At 37.9% G+C, this 19,075-nt stretch overlaps 1 protein-coding gene across 3 annotated transcripts in view; it reads left to right on the top strand.

The window, feature by feature from the left end:
- The window catches only part of LOC133871099 (uncharacterized), a 101,784-nt gene extending 83,951 nt beyond the window's left edge, over positions 1-17,833 (top strand). For all 3 annotated transcript variants that reach the window (XM_062308461.1, XM_062308462.1, XM_062308463.1), the window contains 7 exons: positions 2,452-2,595; positions 3,578-3,666; positions 8,320-8,402; positions 8,519-8,634; positions 9,618-9,703; positions 14,431-14,530; positions 17,097-17,833. In XM_062308461.1, the coding sequence (XP_062164445.1) occupies positions 2,452-2,595; positions 3,578-3,666; positions 8,320-8,402; positions 8,519-8,634; positions 9,618-9,703; positions 14,431-14,530; positions 17,097-17,162 (684 nt within the window). In that variant the 3' untranslated portion in view covers positions 17,163-17,833. The remainder of the gene's footprint in view (positions 1-2,451; positions 2,596-3,577; positions 3,667-8,319; positions 8,403-8,518; positions 8,635-9,617; positions 9,704-14,430; positions 14,531-17,096) is intronic.
- Positions 17,834-19,075: the final 1,242 nt, after the last annotated feature.

Raw genomic sequence — 19,075 nt, 5'->3', positions numbered from 1 at the left:
CAAGCTTGTTGGGAGGTGCTCAAAGCACACATTATAAATGTTTTCCATGATTTTCATGCTAGAGGTATGTTTGAAAAAAGCCTCACTGCCACCTTCATTGCTCTTATACCGCAAAAATCAGGGGCTATTGACATTAAGGATTTTCGACCGATTAGCTTAGTGGGTGGAGTTTACAAAATTGGTAATGGAGAAGATTGTTTTCAAGCCTCATAATGCTTTCATCGAGGATAGGCAGATTCTAGACTCTGTCCTCAGCCAACGAGTGGCTTGATAGTAGGATCAGATCTGGGGAACCAGATGTGTTGTACAAGTTGGATATTGAGAAGACCTATGACCATGTCAATTGGGACTTTTTAATTATATTTTCTGAGGAGATGCGGATTTGGGGAGTGACGTGGTGTAATTGGATTGCTTTTTGTTTCTCTTTGGTGCGCTTTTTTGTATTGGTGAATGGCACTATGTTGGGTTTCTTTATTAGTTCTTGTGGCTTGAGACAAAGAGATCCATTGTCTCCCTTTCGATTTATTATTGTTATGGAGGTTTTAAGTAAAATGATTTATTTTATAGTGAATGGGGGCCTAGGAGCGGGAGTTCCTTCAACATTTCTCACATTTTGTTTACGGATGACTCCTTGATTTTTTTGCGGGGCAAATCCAAATCATCTTCGTGGCTTGCGTATTTGTGTTTATGCTTTGAAGTGGCTTAAGGTTTGAGGATTAATCTGGCTAAATTAGAGTTGGTTCTTGTTGGAAATGTCATTAATGTTGAAGAGAAGTTGCAACGAAATTTTTTGTAGGATGACATTGGTGAAGAGTTCAAATTCCATTTGGTTAGCTAGCCTAAAGTGTATACTCCAATTTTTGAAGGAGGGTTAGGGGTCTGGAATTTACTTTTTTTTAACCAAGCTCTTTTGGGGAAGTGGCTTTGGTGCTATGCACATGAGAGAGATTATGGAGGGTGGTTGTGGATTCTAAATACGGCAGCTCATGGGGTGGGGCTTTGGAAAAATATCAGGAGGGGCTGAAGAGAGATTTCTAGTCATACTAGATTTGAGGTGGGTGATGACTCTAAAATTATATTTTGGCATGACATGCGGTGTGGGAGCCCATGATTGAGAGGTGGATTTCTGACTTGTTCAATATTACCCGATTTAAGGAAGCTTCCATGGCATACCATTTGGATCTTTCTAGTGCCTCCCATTAGTGGAATGTTAACTTTTTTAGAGCAGCCCACAAATGAGAGGTGGATTTCTTTACCTCGTTCTTCAATATGTTGTATTCCTTAAGATTGAGACAGAGATGAGAAGACAAGCTTTGTTGGGTACCTTCCAAGAGAGGTTCGTCGTTAGATCATACTACAATGTTCTTGTTCCTCATGATAGTTCTCTTTCCTTAAAGAGTATTTGGTGGAATAAGGTACCCTTGAGAGTGGCGTTCTTGGTCGGCCGCATTAAGGAAGATCCTTAGCATGGACAACCTTAGGAAGAGGCATATTATTGTCGTTGATTGGTGCTACATGTGTTAGAAGACTGGGAAGTCAATGGTTCACCTTCTGTTCCATTGTGAGATTGCTAGTGCTCTTTGAAACGCTATTTTCAACAACGTAGGGCTAGCTTGGGTTATGCACTTTTGAGTGGCAGACCTCTTCGCATGCTAGAGATGGCAAGTTGTTATGCTTCATTTTGATGCAGTATGGAAGAGGATACCATCCTGGCTTATGTGGTAACTTTGGAAGGAAAAAAATGATCAGAAATTTGAGGATCATGAGCGGAGGTGGAATTAAAGTTCTTTTTTTTTTTTTTTTTTTTTTTTTTTTTTCTCTTTTTTTCTTTTTCTTTAAGACACTTTACCATTGGGATATTGTCTTTTGATTTAATATTTGTAGCTATCAAGCTTTTCTAAATCTTTCTTCTTCTTTTAATCAGGTGTCTCTCTTGTATACATCTTGTGTGCTTGGGTTGCGCTTTTGCGATTTTTACTAATACTTGCGGTTACTTATAAAAAAAAATACCTCAATTAATTGTTTGGTAAAATTGCGGTTCGACCTTTAAGATCTTGTCTTTTTTAAAACATACCCTCTTACCTGTAATTTGAAAACGTGGATTTTTCATGTTTTTAAACCGTCATTTTTTTTAAACGCACTCTCAAACGGGATACTTTCTGTGATTTTGTTTAAAAACGTACTTTTGACATGCGAATTCGTGGGACCAAACAGACTCGAAGTCTTCCTAGCAAACATTAACCTTTAGAACATATGGAATATTTGATTTTTTTTTTTTTCATTTTTTCTGAAAATTATGGCAGTGCTCCCATCTCTAGAAATTGATATTCGAATGTACAATCAATCTACACATTGGAGTTTCATGCTTTTTGGGTAGCAGTAGTTGCTTTGTTTTTGTATTTTGTATTACGTTTTTTGCTCATTGCTTTTCATATATTCCTCTGGTTATAGATGCATTTTGATGAAGGTTTGTCAGCACGACATAGAGGTGGACATTCTACTAAGCTTGTCACAAAGGGAGTTCGAGGAAAAAGTGCTTCTGAGAAGCTTACTGAAGAAGGACTTGTGAGATTTTCTGCTCGGGTTTCAATTCAGGTAAGGACATCTGTTGGATATGCGGGGGGAAAAATACCTTAAAGCTGAAAGCAATCCTGGAATACTATTTTTAAATAATAATAGGTTAAGGCATTAGAGGCTGAAGGATACGTTGGTGAATATATCCAGAAAACATGAAAAATAAAATGGAAAGGAAAGATAGTATGTTGATTCACATATATTCTCATATTATTTTGGAAGATTCCTTTTTCACTCAAGAAAGATGATTTTCCTAAACTAGGTTTCACGCAAGTCATTGGCAAGTTAGAGTAACAAAAGTTATATGCTTCCTCACTACATGCATAAAGTGTGATACTTTTTGTGTTAGTGGGTTATAGTCGTATGTCCCTGTGGACGTTTGACCTACTTATGCTTACTGCCTCATCTTTAAATGTTCTAGTCAGGTGAGGACATTTTTGTCTGGTGTAGTTTGTTTGATGCTCAATAGGTAGCATTCAGACGTCTAATTTATTTGTTTTCTTCTCTTTATTTTGTCATAAACCATAATCAAAAGAAAGGGATTGGAATATTTTGATGCTTACACTGATTCTTTGGGGTATGAGCCTTTCCTTGTGCTTTTTACTTTTGGAATTAGATCCTTGGTACTGTTAGTAGGAACAATTGTTGAAGCAAGGATCATTTTCCCAGTAAGCATTGATCATGCATTAAATGCATCGACTCACTCTCTAGTAATGTCACTACGCAAGCTTCCATTTCTTATTGAGAGAAAATCCTTAATCAAATAATTACTGCACTTAAGTAACATGGAACCTTAATTAATTGCCTGATGTCTTTCTAGTCAGATTATACTCATTTACTGGTATGGTACTTTGTATAAACCAAGTGAATAGATATTTTATTTATTGAAAACTGAAAGCAAAGGATCAAAGTATGAGTTCTACATCTATCAATATTCTCTATTTTGGAAAATTTCATTGGTCGAATTCTCACATACTTCCTTTGGATTTATTATATGTTATAGGTGGAAGTTGTGAAATCCTTTAATGATTCAGATGGGCCCCAGTGGAAATATTCACTTTTTGGGAATCCAAATGACCTTGAAACATTCAGGTGTGTCTTCTCAAAGAAAGCTGGTTTCATCCATTACGTGTGACTAGCAAATGTTTTTAATCAGTAAAAGTCCTTTTCTTTTTGGTAATTAGACCTTTTTTATGAATAGTAGTTTATTAGAAGAAAAGGCAAAGCCGATAACTAAACAGTGTTATTTACGGAATTTATTTTTATATATCAAGAGCATACACCATGCGACAAATTACGACTTGAGCTGTTGACAGTAAATGAACAGCACATTGCCAACCAATTCCATTATTCTCTCAGTGTAAGCCTATTACAAAAGTTATACCTGAATCAGATCTACAAGAAATCAATTTTTACTTAGTATAGTTTCCTTACTAACAGACATTTTCTCCCATTCTCTCTCCGTTCTCTCCTCCCTCTCTCTCTCTCTCTCTCCCCTCTTGCGGCAGTGCATATAGGCGTGTCAAGCTAGGGTTCTGCACCGACTCGTCGCCTCTGAGCGCGACAGGCTCTGGTGCTCCCGGTTAATGCCGTGTTGGAGTAATTCTGGGCTGTTCTCGGTTCAGATCATGTTGCTGTTGGAAGTTTGTGGTGGGCTCTTGTTTTTCTTCCAGAAATTTCTAGAGCCGCAATCCTTGCAAGTATTTTGTGAGGATGTAGACCCTTGTCTAGCGAAAGGGAGGCGCGTGGGGGCACGTCTTGTGTGCTCCCTCATGGTGGCTGTTGCGCGAGACTGGAGATGGAGAGATGGTTCTTCATGGAGGCTAAAACCTGTGTTCTCGGTGGTGGAAGGTGCGTCGTTGTTGCAGTTGGAAGAAGGGAAGAGGGGCTTCTCTAGTGTGGTGTTTTGGGGCTCCTAGTGTACCGCATGGCTGGCTTCGATGGTGGTGGAGCCGACGCAGCTCCCTGGTGATAAGGAGTTCATCAAATCCTTTAGGGAAGGATCTAAGGTGCTCATCATCCGGAGAGGTGGTAACAGTTCTAGCTGGTTCTTGGAGGTGGCGGTTTACGCAGTGGGTGGCCGGAGAGGGCTCATTTTGATCCTTGAGGGTTGCGAAGGGAGAGGATGGTGTCGTTTGCCACCAAATTGGGTAAGGTGAAATTGTTTATTGGAGCCTCAGTTGGGTTTGGGTCCGGTAATTCATCTTCAGCTGAGAAGGAGCAGGTTTCGCCAAGGTTGGCTTTGGGTTCAGTTCCTACCGGTGGGCAAGGGGCCTTTGGAGAAGTTGGTGCACCATCGTTTGTGGAGGTTATGAGATCAGAGGCTAGCCCTTCAGCGACGGTGGAGTTCCCGATGGTGTGGCTTGAGGACCCGCTAGGTAAGGACCACTTTTCCATTGGTAATCCACTGGGCAAGACTTCTGACACCAAGCAGAGCTCCTCTGTTCGAGGCAACGTTGCTTGTCTTTCTGATGTTGCAGTTGAGGAGGATGGTAGGTTGTTAGAAAGGGGAACCTGTGATCTTTTCTTTGGGCGCGGAAGGGTCATCTCGCGTATATGAAGAATGAGGTGGATCGGGCCTTGCATTTTATTCTTGAAGGCCTGGAGAAGCTTGGGCCTGTCCATAAGCCCAACTGTGTTGGACGGTATAAGGGGGGTAAGAAGTGGCTCCTTAGCATAAACCGAGGCCCAAGTTCATTTCCAAACCCATTCTAGGCTCTGAGGTGGAGCTCGGGTTCTTGTCGGTTTTGGGTGCAGGTTGCGAGGGTCCTAGCTCACCCAACCCAAGTTTTGCTTTGCTGGAGGTGGTTATGGTCTTTGCATCTAGGTGTGGTGATTTCCGGCTTGATGGGGTCTTTTGATTGGCGAGGCAGTGTCAACGTTCGTTGCATCACCAGTGCTACCTTCTGTCATCGTGGTGCTGGCAACTAGTGCTCCGGTGGTCGGTACTTTGAACTCGGTGTTAGTAACCCAGACCGTGCCGAAGGTTGCGCCGGTCCCGATGTCGAATGCTGATGTGAGTTTCCTCCATAGTGGTTTTCTTAAGCTGAGTTTTCTCTTGTATAGTTCTTGAGTACTTAGGCTTTAGCCCTTGCGCTTTCAATGAGTTTCTTTTACATTTTCAGTTCATAAATCTGAGCAGCATTCCCCATTTTTGATCCCTGAAGCCACTCAGGCATATTCAAAACGGGGAATGCTGCTCAGATTTATGAACTGAAGCGTTGGATTCATGGGACAACCCAGGTTGAATGGTCTGTTGCCACCTATTTCCATAAGCTTCAAAGTTTGTGGCAGGAGCTGGACCATTATTCAGGCAAAGTGCTGCAGATTCCATAGGAATTCAGAGGATGATAGCTGAGGGGCATATATTTGAGTTATTTGCTGGTCTGAATTTCGAATATGATTCGGTTTGGGTTCAGATTTTTGGAAAGGAACCCATTCCTTATCTTGGAGAGGTGTTTTCATATGTTTAGAATGAAGAAGGTAAGTGCAGTACTATGTTACATTCTATTGCACAGGAACACGCTGCTCTAGCCACTAACTCCCAATACAATAGTAAAGTGTATTCCAGGAGTCGTAATATTGGTAAGATGTTAGATTCTACCTCAGATGAAAAAGACAAACTTTTTTGTGATCATTGTAACAGGTGACGGCATACTTGGGAGACATGTTGGAAATTTCATGGTCATCTTGCGAGAGGCAAAGGAGGTCGCTTGGGGGCTAGTCGAGTTGCCTAATGGAAAGAAAAACGGTTGGATGCAAATGGGTGTTTACGATAAAGCATAAGGTCAATGGGTCAATGGAAAGATATAAGGCCAAATTGATTGTAAAAGGATTTACTCAAACGTATGAGAGACTACGAGGAGACATTTACCTCTGTAGCAAAGATGAATTATGTTTGAGTCCTACTTTTTGTGCAGCAAACTTAGATTGGCTGCTTCAACAACTTGATGTGAAGAATGCATTTCTCTATAGAGATCTAGAGGAAGAGGTATACATGCAACTTCCTCCTGGTTCTGAATTCTCCTCGGCCAAGGGTAACGTGTGTAAATTGAAGAAGGCCCTATATGGGCTGAAATATCGTATGAGGGCTTGGTTTGAGAGATTCTCATGAGTTATGCATTGATTTGGCTATAAACAAAGTCAGATGGATAATACATTGTTCATCAAACATTCGTCACTGGGAAAGGTAACTACTTTAATTGTTTATGTAGACAATATCGTGTTGACTAGAAATGATAATGAGGAAATACAGAAGTTGAACAAATATCTAGCCACTAAATTGGAGATAAAAAAAATAATTTGGGCCATTTAAAATATTTTCTTGGTATTGAAGTAGCAAGATCGAGACATTGTATCTTCCTTTCCAAGCTTCTGCCGGGCGTCCACCTCCGAAATGTCGAAGGCGGAGCGTTGGAAGATTATCTCCTCCCCCTCCTTCCCCAACTACCTTTGCCTCCTTCCCTGCCAACAACCTCTTTCTCATTCTACTCCATTCCAACTCCACCATACAAGCCTCCCCCAAACTCATTGCCGTCTCATCTGTCGTCCTCATTAGGATTGCCGTCTTCCTTCACTTCCGGTTGGTGGACCCATGAGTTCACTGATGACAAGACCTGACAATCTAACAAAAGAAACAGGTTGTTCACACCAAATATGGGAGCCAACAAGACCATCACCACGGGCTGTGACTCTGAGTTTCTGTACCTGGACACTTTGGTTAACTCTCGGGGGGTCAATGACAATCGTCGTCCCGCTGATAGGAGAGTTGATGACAGTGGCTCGAATACTCGAAAGCTGGACTCTCCGGAGCTCCACCCGCTTTTGCCACTGGCTCAGCACCATTCAAACGGTGGCGAGGATGAAGAGGAAGAGGAAGAGAGGAGTTTTACTTACCTAGAGTGTCGCTGGGCAGCACAGAATTGGGGTTGCTTAGAGCATTTTTGGTTGTGGACAAGAAGAGGAGCAATTCCAATTGGTTGAAGATTTGAAACAAAAAAAATAAATAAATAAAGGTGGGTGATACGTGGCGATTGATAAATGACTGGATGAAAAAGTTAAGGATACGTGGCAAAGGATGAAGGTGGGTGTGATAATCAAGGGCTGGGCGTTGCAAGTGAAAAGCCAAAAGAATAATCGAGAAGCTGCTGCTTGCTAGCATTGGTAAGTGGAAGGACATGTGTCGCTAGATGAAGCTAATAAATTCCATGTGGGTGCAAGATAAAGAAGAAAGCTTGTGATATATTTATGGGGGAAAAAACACTAAGCTTGTGGCCACCAATGCTCCCAGATCTAAAGGTCAGCCGTTCGCCTGCAAGGGGAAGAAGGGGTTAGACGAAGACGAAGAGTAAAATATGATTCTATACTTTTATTATATGTGTGTGTGTGTGTGTGTGTGTGTGTGTGTGTGTGTGTGTATATATTAAAAGAATAAAGGGGTGTCGGAGATGGAATTCTGTTGGAAATGGAAACCAACCTCCACCCCTGCCTTTGCCTGCCGTTGGAAGCCGACCTGCACAGGTCAGAAACGGGTTGGCGGCAGGTTAGCTGTCGGAATTGCCACTGCCTGTACAGCCCCGTCTTCACATTTTAGAATGTTATAGGTGGATTTTACACTAGGAAATCTTATGACGCTTATATTGATTCAGTAAAATAGATTTCACATTCGCAATCTTCTCTTGTGGCATGCTTGCACCAGAAATGTATTGAAGTGCTAAGAGAGACTTATTTGCTGTTGGCATGCAGGAGGAGATGTAAAATTGCTGAGACTCTTGTGGAGAAGAATTTTGATTTAGCTTTCCCAGTGATATATGAATTCAAACTTCCTGGTAGACTACATAATGACTTCTGGTTCAACCCTGTTTTTCATTGTGGTAATTTAGCTTTTGGAATTTGTGCAGTGTGCTTACATGCATGTGTATCCATGTCTTCTCATATCTTGCAGCTGTCGATATATATGCTGGCGTTGCTGCGTCACTTGCTGAGAGGAAAAAAGGCAGTCAATTGACAGAATTTTTTAGAAACATAAAAGGCACAATTGATGAAGAAGATTGGGACCAGGTACTGCAATTACATTCTCTTAGTATCGTGTTTAACACTAACAAGGACAGAAGAGCATAGTTTGATATTGTCAATGGTGTGTTTAGTTGGCCAAAGAACTGAAATGATAGGAAACATATTAGAGTTGGTGGTAACTTATCATTAATGGCATCTGCTGATTGGTGTTTGCTAAGCATGCTTTTAGAATGATAAAGAAAGTAACGTTTGTGCTTTGAGAAATGCAACATTGTCCATCAAACATGTCCAAGTCATTCACAGATTAAATATCTAGGCATGTGATGCACATCTGATTTGGATGAAATCTGATGGCCTGGTCACTTTGATGATTTTGATACACATCATACATTTCACGAATGTAATCTTAAAATTTGTGATTCAACATGGTTTTGTAAAAGTTCGGTAAAAAATCATAAAATCTTGACAAGTTGGATTTCGTATTTTGCATCCAGAATAGATTGTGAATGTGTATCAAGGCTTTCCAAAAACTAAGCCATGTAAACCGAACAAAGGGATTTGAAAGTTGTCTTTCTAATGCTATAATTATGTTTCTTGAAGAAGCTTTTTTTTCTTCTTAAAAATAATACTTGCTCAATTACATATAGTTCATTAATGCATGCAAAACAATATACTCCTAATAGCTGTAATATGTGGCTTCTACTTATCAGCATCAATGAGAGCAGAAGAGAATAATGTTGCCATCTTCGTCCATGTATTTTGTACTATTAGGGTTGGACGAGTACAAATATTGGCTAGCTGAATGCCCCTCAATTACACAAATCCTTAGCAGATAGTAGAAGAATTAAGCATTATATTGGATTAAGATGTTGAATACAATTGATTGTACTTGTCACATGAATCGTATACCAGATACTTCATACATTCATCAATCACTTTGCTTCTTCTGCATGCTTGGGAAGTTTTGGTATTTCTTTTCTGTTTTCTACTGAAATATGAAGTTTACGTGTATTTTTGAAATTTTGTAGGTCTTGGGGGCTGCAATAAATGTTTATGCTAATAAACACAAAGAACGCCCTGACCGTCTCATAGACATGTTAACCAGCAGCCACAGGTAATGGTTTCTTCTACGACATTTCATGTTTTAGTTATTTTGCATAAATAGAATCTTGTACTGTCTGTGATCCTTTTTAGAATGAACTTAAAGGTATGTGGTGTAATCTGTCATTAATACGGTTATGCTCATTGCTTGTTTGGCTTATCAATATTGTTAAGCTTTAAATGCAACAAATGCAAACTGATTATGGGCAGGTTGTTTTCAGGTTGGGTCTCTGGCCCTATTTTAGCATTTTCCTATTGTTACAAGTTGGTAGGGTAGACTGGCTGATTTGTTAAATTGAAAGAGAAAAAAGGAAGGTTTACTTTCTAACTATTTAACGTTGGGACTTAAAAGGGTTCTGAAAAGGAAGCTAGACTAAATTATCGATCAAGTCCAAAATAATGGAACCAAATTACCATTGGGAACAAGGCCGCCTGGTAGATAAGTATATGGATAGTAATGGACACCCTATTTGTTCGGCTTCTACCCTTATGTGTTCTTACATGTATCCTAAGTCACCTCAAATCCAAAATAAGTGTGGCATATGCTAAAAACGTCACTTTTAAAGAAACCTATATAAAATTTCCCATACAAACATAATAGTTCCTCTATTAGACAAATAATATGTCCCCAAATATGCAACACTTTTGCTATACGAATTCTTCGGAAAAAAAAAAAAGTCAAAGCTCTATACACATTCACCATAATCACAAGTTACAGATTATCCGTCATAAATTGAAACTATGTGAATCACTATAGAAGTTATCTTCCAATAATGTTCATATTCCTGTTATGGGATACACGTCATGTTAACATTTCCATAACATCAATATATCACATTCACAATTTCAAATCCATCCTGACTTGTGCAATCCCAACAGCAATATGTAGATTCAACATATCTGGGTTCAATAAACTTCGAAAGCCTATCCACCAAGAGAAATATCTAATTAGTATCTGAATAAAGCATAAGTATATAGTCAAGATAAGTCTCCAGTACAGTTCATGAAATAAGATCTATCAAGCCACAAGGAATATCCCTCAACTATTTAATATTCTGCACCCTTAAATCACACCTTCGCTAATGATAAGCCTCGGCTAGAAGGGCCACCACCTGGCTTTGAAAAATCATAATGCACACCATAAGTGAGCAACTATCCAGTAAGTAGTTTAGATGATGCGGTTCTGGGATATCAAAGTTTTATAATCAAAACCTTTTTGGAAACATGCTAGATTATAAGAGACATTGAGCAAGAAATATTAAGCCAATTTTAATGTGAGAACATAACATGATTATATATATATATAAACTTAAAACGATACAACATCAAATTGACATATCACAAATTATTTCATATATATAAATAGAGCAAGTATTTCAACCGAATTGAAAACTAGGATTTTATCCCAAGCCTATATGACAAGCCACATAGGCTACCATGTCACACAGGTGTCAAATAGGCGTCATCAAGGCCACATATGCATCACTTGGGCTACACATGCATGATTAAAGCCATAGAGGCATCAATAAAGCCACATGGGCATTGATAATGCCACACGTGTATCAATAAAGCCACCAAGGCATCGATAGGGCCACACAAACATTGATAAAGTCCAACAGGTAATAGTTAGGTGTCACAGAAACACAGGACCACACCGGCAGGTAATCACCAAGGTCACACAGACTGACTACCCGGAGCACAAAGGTAAAATCTTGTAGAGCTCGTAGGATTGATATAATTAAATTCAATGACGAATTTCGAAATAATTTCATAAAATTTTTTATAATCAAGTATCTGACAAAGTCTCAAATATCTCCAAAAGGAATTCAGTGAATAAGATTCTCCATCAAGTTTTGTTAATAGAATGTTACAACATGAGTCATCTTTACAATAAATAAAATAATTCAGTAGCTCATACATTTCACCATGCACAATAATAAAATTGTTCATCTTCCATGTGCATGGCAGCATGTGCTTTTCTCATATAAATAAGTAAAAAAGGTTATTACATATATTTCTCAGAAAATGTGTAATTTCATGAACTGAGTTTCTAAAATGCTCTCTAATCAAGACATGCTTTCATGTAACCGAAAAAAAAAAACCCATTAACTAGCTGCTTACCCCATTTGCTAACTAAAGCAGACTGCCCTTCAAAAGCCTTAAGCAATATCCGTTAGAACCTAATCTAGAGTCTACACTAACTAGCCAAAGCGAAAACAAGCAAGGTAAATCTTACAAATAAAATGACAATACAATAATGAAGGTTCCAATATGCAAAATCCATATTGCAGCGCCTAATTCAAAACAGCACAGACCCAAAACTCCCTCCAAATTTTGCCATAAATGTTAACGGTGCATATACATAGCTGCCTAGAACAAAACCTGCCCCAGCTTTTCAAAACCAAGGTAAACATGGTTTCTGAAATTTACGCAGAAGCTCTCAACCTATGCTTCATAAGATAGTGCCTCATACTGTTATAACATTCAAATCCCCCCCCCCCCCCCCCCCCCCCCCCAAAAAAAAAAAAAATATACACTTTTCTCTTCAAAATTGGGCCTTGGTTTTGGGCTTCTATGTCCTAGTCTCCAAAATCAACCAAAAATAGTTCCAACCCCGAAATTCCAAACATTAATGTTATTGAAATGTATTTTTGGAGTTCAATGAAAGTTTCTATGGCCTTGAAAACCTTTTCCAAACTGATTTTGATAAGTTCAGCAAAAATTCCAATTTTTTATCATAAATCTCCAATTAATAATCGCATGACCCAACTTTAAATTAATAGATCTATCATTAATTGTCTATTTTTATCGTAATTTACAAATTCCCATGATCTCTTAAAAAATTTGTAAGTTTGGTCTCTTAACTGAACCTCAAAGCATCTTCAAAAGAGTAGGTTAAAGACTAAAATCTTTAAAGTTTACCTATTAAGATCCCAAAACCCCACACCAAAAGACTCTTCAAAACCTTTAAACCAACATCATGATACAGTAAAACCCTAGCCATCATCTGTAAAGTGACAGCGATTTGGACGAGATTGGAGAACTTATTGTGGGAGATCTTGGCTGGAACTAACCATTAAAGTTTCACCTTCTTCAATGCCTGGTTGCTGCTTTGCCTTTTGTGCCGCTGCAGAGCAAGTGGTTCTTTCATGGGGGTCACACTAGGAAAGTGCAGCACCCATCCCTCTCTTTTTGGAAATGGCATCATTTGGGAAGGCCCAATAATGGTTCTTGCTCTCTCTCTGAGAGATACTTGGAGGGGTTGACCTGCCGTGGATTCGTGGTTGTCGAGAGGGAAATGGATGAGAGCTTTTGTGTGAATATTAATTGGCAATACTATTCCCAACAATAAAGGAATAGTTATTCATCTCCTTTTCTAGAGGAATTAGCTATTCCTCATTTTGTGGAATAGTTATTCCCATGAATAATACAGTAACCAAACCAATGGAATAGCTATTCCATTCCAGGCTCTAATCCGCGTACCAAACATGCTCTAAGAGTCACAGCCCAACCAGTCCTTAAAGAGGACTTAAACCACCCCAATACATAGTGGGAACTTCTCCACATATATCCAAATTCAAAACGCGTAAGTCTCCAATAATTCCCTCCTAAAAATCGAAACCCCAATATTTCCAAAATTGAAATTTCAGCCTTGGAAGTTTTCTGCACACAAGCTTAAACTCCCAATTCCTTTTAAAGCTGTTACACGCCTATGTCTTTATGGGTTTGCTTCTATAAATTCACACCAGCTAGCACATAAGAACCCCTGCAATATGAGCCAATTCCTACCTTCAAAACATCACATTGCTGTCCACACCACCCTCCCTGCATGAAATTTCCACATGAGCCTCCATTTAACTCCTCAAACCATCCTAACCCAAAGAATAATGGATGGGTGTTGGCCGCCATGGCCGTCATGGAGGTTCAGTCATACCATCATTCCACTTGACTAATCTTTCACATAGCTCCAAACAAAAGTATAACAAATCGACTTATACGCAAAAACACAAGAGAAAGCTCTTACCAAGCCAAGGAGATGGTTGTGTGTGTACGGCTGAAGGGGAGAGGGGAAGGGGCAGCCAGATGAAAAGAGAATTTTCGGTGAGGGAGAAGAGAGAAAAGAAAAAATAAATACCTTGGGCTTTTTGGTTGTTTTACTAAATGACCCCTTCCAAGGCCAAATGACTAAGTTGTCCTCTGAATTCTCCATATATATCAACAGCCATCCAATTTCATTATGAAGGGTTTCTTGCAAATAACCCTAAAATTCCTATAGCATAAAATAATTTTCGTTTCCCAAATTACTCTGATGGAATAATAATGATATTATGCAATAATATTGCTCAATCAAAAATAATAATCAATATCATCTATTCACAAAATGTAAATCTAGAAAATTTATACTGGGTATTGCATCCTTTGTGTGCTTCTTGGTAATTGCTAGTAATGCGAAGCTTTGAATTGGGAGGGTGATGTATTTAGCAACGATAGGTACTACTGCTTTGGTGGAAAGAAATTCAAAGCAGTCTATAAATTTATTTGTCTTTTACTTTATGAAGTGTCGGTTTTGATCAACGAATGAGAATTGTTGCATCAATATAGGTGCTTTAGTTTTGCACCATAAGGTTGATGATGATAACATAAATCTTAATACATGATCATGTGTCTGTCTTCACTCTATTATCTTCTATATTACTATGTGAGACATCCAAGGCTTTGTATCTTGACTTGTGCGTGCAGGAAGGTTCTGGCTTGTGTGGTTTGTGGTCGTTTAAAAAGTGCTTTCCAAATTGCTTCTCGAAGTGGAAGTGTAGCTGATGTTCAATACGTAGCTCATCAGGTTAACCTTACCCTCAACTTCCACTTTGCCAATTCTTCAGTTATTGTAACTTTTAGTTGCTTTGTGGTGCTTCTCATTTTGAGATTGAGTTTAGGTCCTGCATATACAACATTTAAAATGCATTTAATGGGGACATTTACAATGCCCCTTTTGAAACTAGAGAGATCATTTTAAGTATGATGTATCATGCTAGGTATTATGGTGAATTTATGTTAGAAATTATAATGTTTTATGTTGAAGAATAAAATGTTTCATATTATGTTGCTGGGAGATATTGTGTTAAGAATAGTTTTTCAAGGACAGTTTTGTAAAGATAGTTTTAAAAGGATAGATATTGTGTTAGCTCCTCTGTGCTTATTGTGGTGTATTTGGAGGAAGCGGAATGCGTGGCTTTTTGAAGATGTAGAGACATCTATGGTGGAGCTACGGAAGCGGTTGCTCAATACATTATATATTTGGATAGCGTCCCATTATAGTTTGAATATTTTTACTTATGTAGACTTTTTAAAATTATTCTATGTTCGTCCCTTTTAGGAGTTCTCTTGTATACTTCCCGTGTGTAAGGGTTGCACCCCTCTGCGCTTTTTTATAAATTGCAATTACTTATCAAAAAAAAAAAGGATAGTTATGTAAGTTGGTTTTTATGAAATGATTTACAAAAGTTAGTTTATGAAATGATGTTTATAAAAAGCAGTTTTCAAAAAAGGGTTACGAAGCAGTGTATCATATGATATTCTTAGGGTTATATATATATTATATGATATATTTTATACTTATATACTTCAAATATAATTTGTGTGTGTGTGTGTGTGTATATATATATATATAAAACTAATTAACTAGTTAGTTATGTTAGTATATTAACTAACTAGTTAATAGTATAGTTAATATACACTAAAATATTAATACTCGCTAACATATAACATATAGTTAGTATAGTGGTAAGATGAAAAAATAGTTTAATACAAATATATATACATATATGATATGACTAATTATCATATATGTATATAATTAACTATAGTTAATATGCACTAACATATTAACATATTAACTAACTCAGTTAAGTTAGTATATGAACATATTGCTATACTAGTTAGTACTTAATAGTATGTGAACTATTTAGTACACTAACATATATATATATATATAGAAAGATATATATGAATGAGCTACGAGTCGAGCCGAGTTTATACTTGTATGTTTCATTCAATAATCGAGTGTAATTTTATGTTTTCGAATGACTCATATATTAAATGAACCGAGTTCGAATTGAGCTCATATGAGTCAATCCCCAACGGGTTGACGAACAGATTAGTTCATATACAGCCCTAGTTATAGATGTAGAAAAGAAAAAATTTATAGCGTTTTCCATTGCCAGTCATTGTCAAAGAATAGTAGTAATGCCACGTGATAATTATGACATTGCATAATTACTCTGAGGCATTATAAAGATGATGTAAGTGGCATGTTCTGGAGAAAAGAGAATAAAATGTAAAAATATAATTAATAAAACATGTTTGATGAATTATATTTAGTTCTTGTGTTGGCATTGGGTGATGCCTGATTTACTGAAATTGAAGAAGATGATGCTACAAACGTTGTTTATGTGGAGAGAGAAATCTCAGTTTATGCATGAGTGTTCTTATTTTGAATTTATAGATAGGTGCTCTCTTTTTTCTTGGAATTAGGGGCTTCATGTATACGTTCTGTGTACTATGGGTCGCACCCTTTTATGCCTTTTGAATATACTTTACTTATCAAAAAAAAATTATATCCTCCCCTAGGTCTGATAGTTTTTTTTTTTTTTTTTCTGATATCCTTTTCTCTCACCCTCTTCACTATGTATGTTGTATTTTAACTTCCTGCAAGTGTTGCAGCCCTCAAATTCACATGCAAGGCCTGAAACCTTCTGTTTTAAAAACAAAGTATCATAGCCTTGTTCCCTAAAGCAGTCTAAAGAAATTCTTTCTTTTCTTGGTGCAATTAAAGATCCTGCATTAAATTTTAGTACAGCAGTTTGTTCTACATCAGACTTGGTTTTAGAGCAGCTTTCCAGCATCAAAAGGATAGTCGGACACGCCCTCCTCCTATGCTGAGGGAGGAGGTGTTGTCTCAGCACAAGGAAGAGCGTGTATGTCTTGGTGTCTTTGCTAGCTGCAAGCAAAGACCCTCAAATCATCCTAGTAAACATTGGTGTGGTAGTGATTAAGAAGCGGCCCTCATCCCCTGCTGGTTAGCCATGGGTCAGGGTACCTCCTCGCCGCCACCTTGAATGGAAGGCAGGGTCAGCGTGCCTATACTGATGGTAACACCAAGAAAAAGGAGGTTTTATGGGCCCTGCTCTCAACCAAAAGCAGGTGTCAAGAGTCATGTGCCCCGCATTAATATACTAGACTATAAGATGGCACATATGATTCATGTCTCACAGGGTTTGGTCTATCTTGATGCTATTCTTTGGTCCATATTGTCCAATCTAACATCTTAATTTGTTTTTTCGGTTTGATATTAATCCCATGGGGGATCAGAACGAAATTTTCTTATCCTTGTGCAACTTTTTTTGCAGGCATTACATGCGAATGCACTCCCTGTGCTTGATATGTGTAAACAGTGGTTGGCTCAGTACATGTAGTTTGTTGCTAGAGGAAAATTACAGCTAAAGGAATTTTAGTTTTCGCCAAGGTAAATTTTTTGGTAACAACGAAAGAAATGAAGTTTCAACTGCCACACGTTGTCCAAGGAAAATGGATTGCACTGAGGTTTTTGAAGGGGGCCATCCTCTTGAAATTGACGACCCCTGAGACATTGAAAAACAAAGGCATTTGACCTTAATTCTTTTTCGTTCCTGTCACCTTTTTGGTCTACCCTTCTTTACCCGCTCTGGCATTGTTCAGGCTGCTCTAAAATCATCAGAGATGTTGAACCATTTTGGCTTGGCCCCATTTTATGGGTAATATGCTATAACTTGGTCAAAGTTTAGTGGATATGCAGAGAAAACATCATCACAAGGCTGAACAGGAATTGTCAATAAATCAAGAATCATCTCAAGTCGCTCCGATAAGATCTGAAGTTCAACTATTTGGATATAAAGGATTACAGTTGTAGTCTATTGCACTGCATAGGTTGTTGAAAAAGGAAAATAGGGATGAATATATATATATATATATATATATATTTCCTCACTTAAATTTTTTCCTTGTAAAATATTTGGTTTGTGCATCTCGTTTATGGTTCTCCAGGGAGAATCTGTTATTGCTATTTGTTAATGACAAAGTAGGTCCTCTGAGTCATCTACCATTCAAATGTATCTCATTTCAGTTTCATGCTTGTACAAAGGTGGTTAACGCTTCAGTGAGCATACATGCACGGTATAGTAGCTAGACTTGGAATACTACAATTTTTACAATAATCTTCTCAAAAATTTACATGACAACTCACGAGGCTTCGCAACGTCAACCACAATCAAATTTAATTGTTTAGTAGTTGGCGCAGCAAGTGTTATGTGAATTTACAAAATGATGTGACGGTTCATGTGATACTGTTATATTAGCTATGATCAAATTTAATTATTTAATTATTTAGTGGCTGATCTAGTAAGTGCCACATGGACTGTCATATCAATTTGAAAAGTTGACGGTTTAAACTATTTTTAATAAGTTCCCTTATCCTTTTATTTAAGGAGAGGCACTTCATAAATTTCTGTTTTATGAAAAAGTTAAAATCTTCTGAAATGCAATTTTTAGATTTTCCTATTGAGACCGAGGGTGTACTTGGTATTGTGCATAAGAACACGTAAATCTATTTTTTCTTTCTTTCTTTTATTTTTTGGAATAAATAAGAATAGTTATGTTCTTGTGCTTATCTTTAGAAAGTTGTGACAATGAACGAGATTTCTATTATTTTAGATAGTTCACAAGTCGAGGGATGGAATTGGGTGCAAGGAGGCTGTTCATCCTCACTCACGTGAGAGGGCACTCCAGTCTCACTTTGCTTGAACGGTTGTTTGGGCAGTTTGAGTTCTACTTGCTTGGATTGTCTGAGTACCAAGCTACCCATTGCACAAATCTCACGTCTTGGCGCAGAAAATAGAGTAATTCTAGAAATCCATCAAGTGTCTATCAAAAAATAAGGTAACTTTTAAAATTACCATTTTATCTAATGATAATTTTAAAAGCCACCTCATTTTTTATGGACACTTGACGGATACTTAACGTACTCGTAAAATTATTCCAGAAAATAAAAAGTCCCATATATCATGCCTTGAAAAGAAATCAGTTCAAAATCTACCCTCTCAAGCTTGTTTAGGAGTTTACCTGCAACTTTGAAAGAAACCATCCCCAGCAATGGGACTAAAGGGAGAAATCTTGAGGATGTAATGTCAAACAGTTCACACACTTTGAGACAAGGCTAGCTTGATAAATTTTGAGGCCTAAAGCAACAAATTTAAGTAAAACTTTATATATATATAAATTTTTATTTTTATTTTAGTGTATACTTTTTTATTTAAAAATCATTCTTCTCAACTTTTGCTCTTATTTTTTTCCA

This window comes from Alnus glutinosa, chromosome 6 (assembly GCF_958979055.1).
Source record: "Alnus glutinosa chromosome 6, dhAlnGlut1.1, whole genome shotgun sequence".
In the NCBI taxonomy this organism is placed as follows: Eukaryota; Viridiplantae; Streptophyta; class Magnoliopsida; order Fagales; family Betulaceae; genus Alnus; species Alnus glutinosa.
Note: the sequence above shows the minus strand (reverse complement) of the source record. Positions and strands in the feature narration are given on the sequence as shown.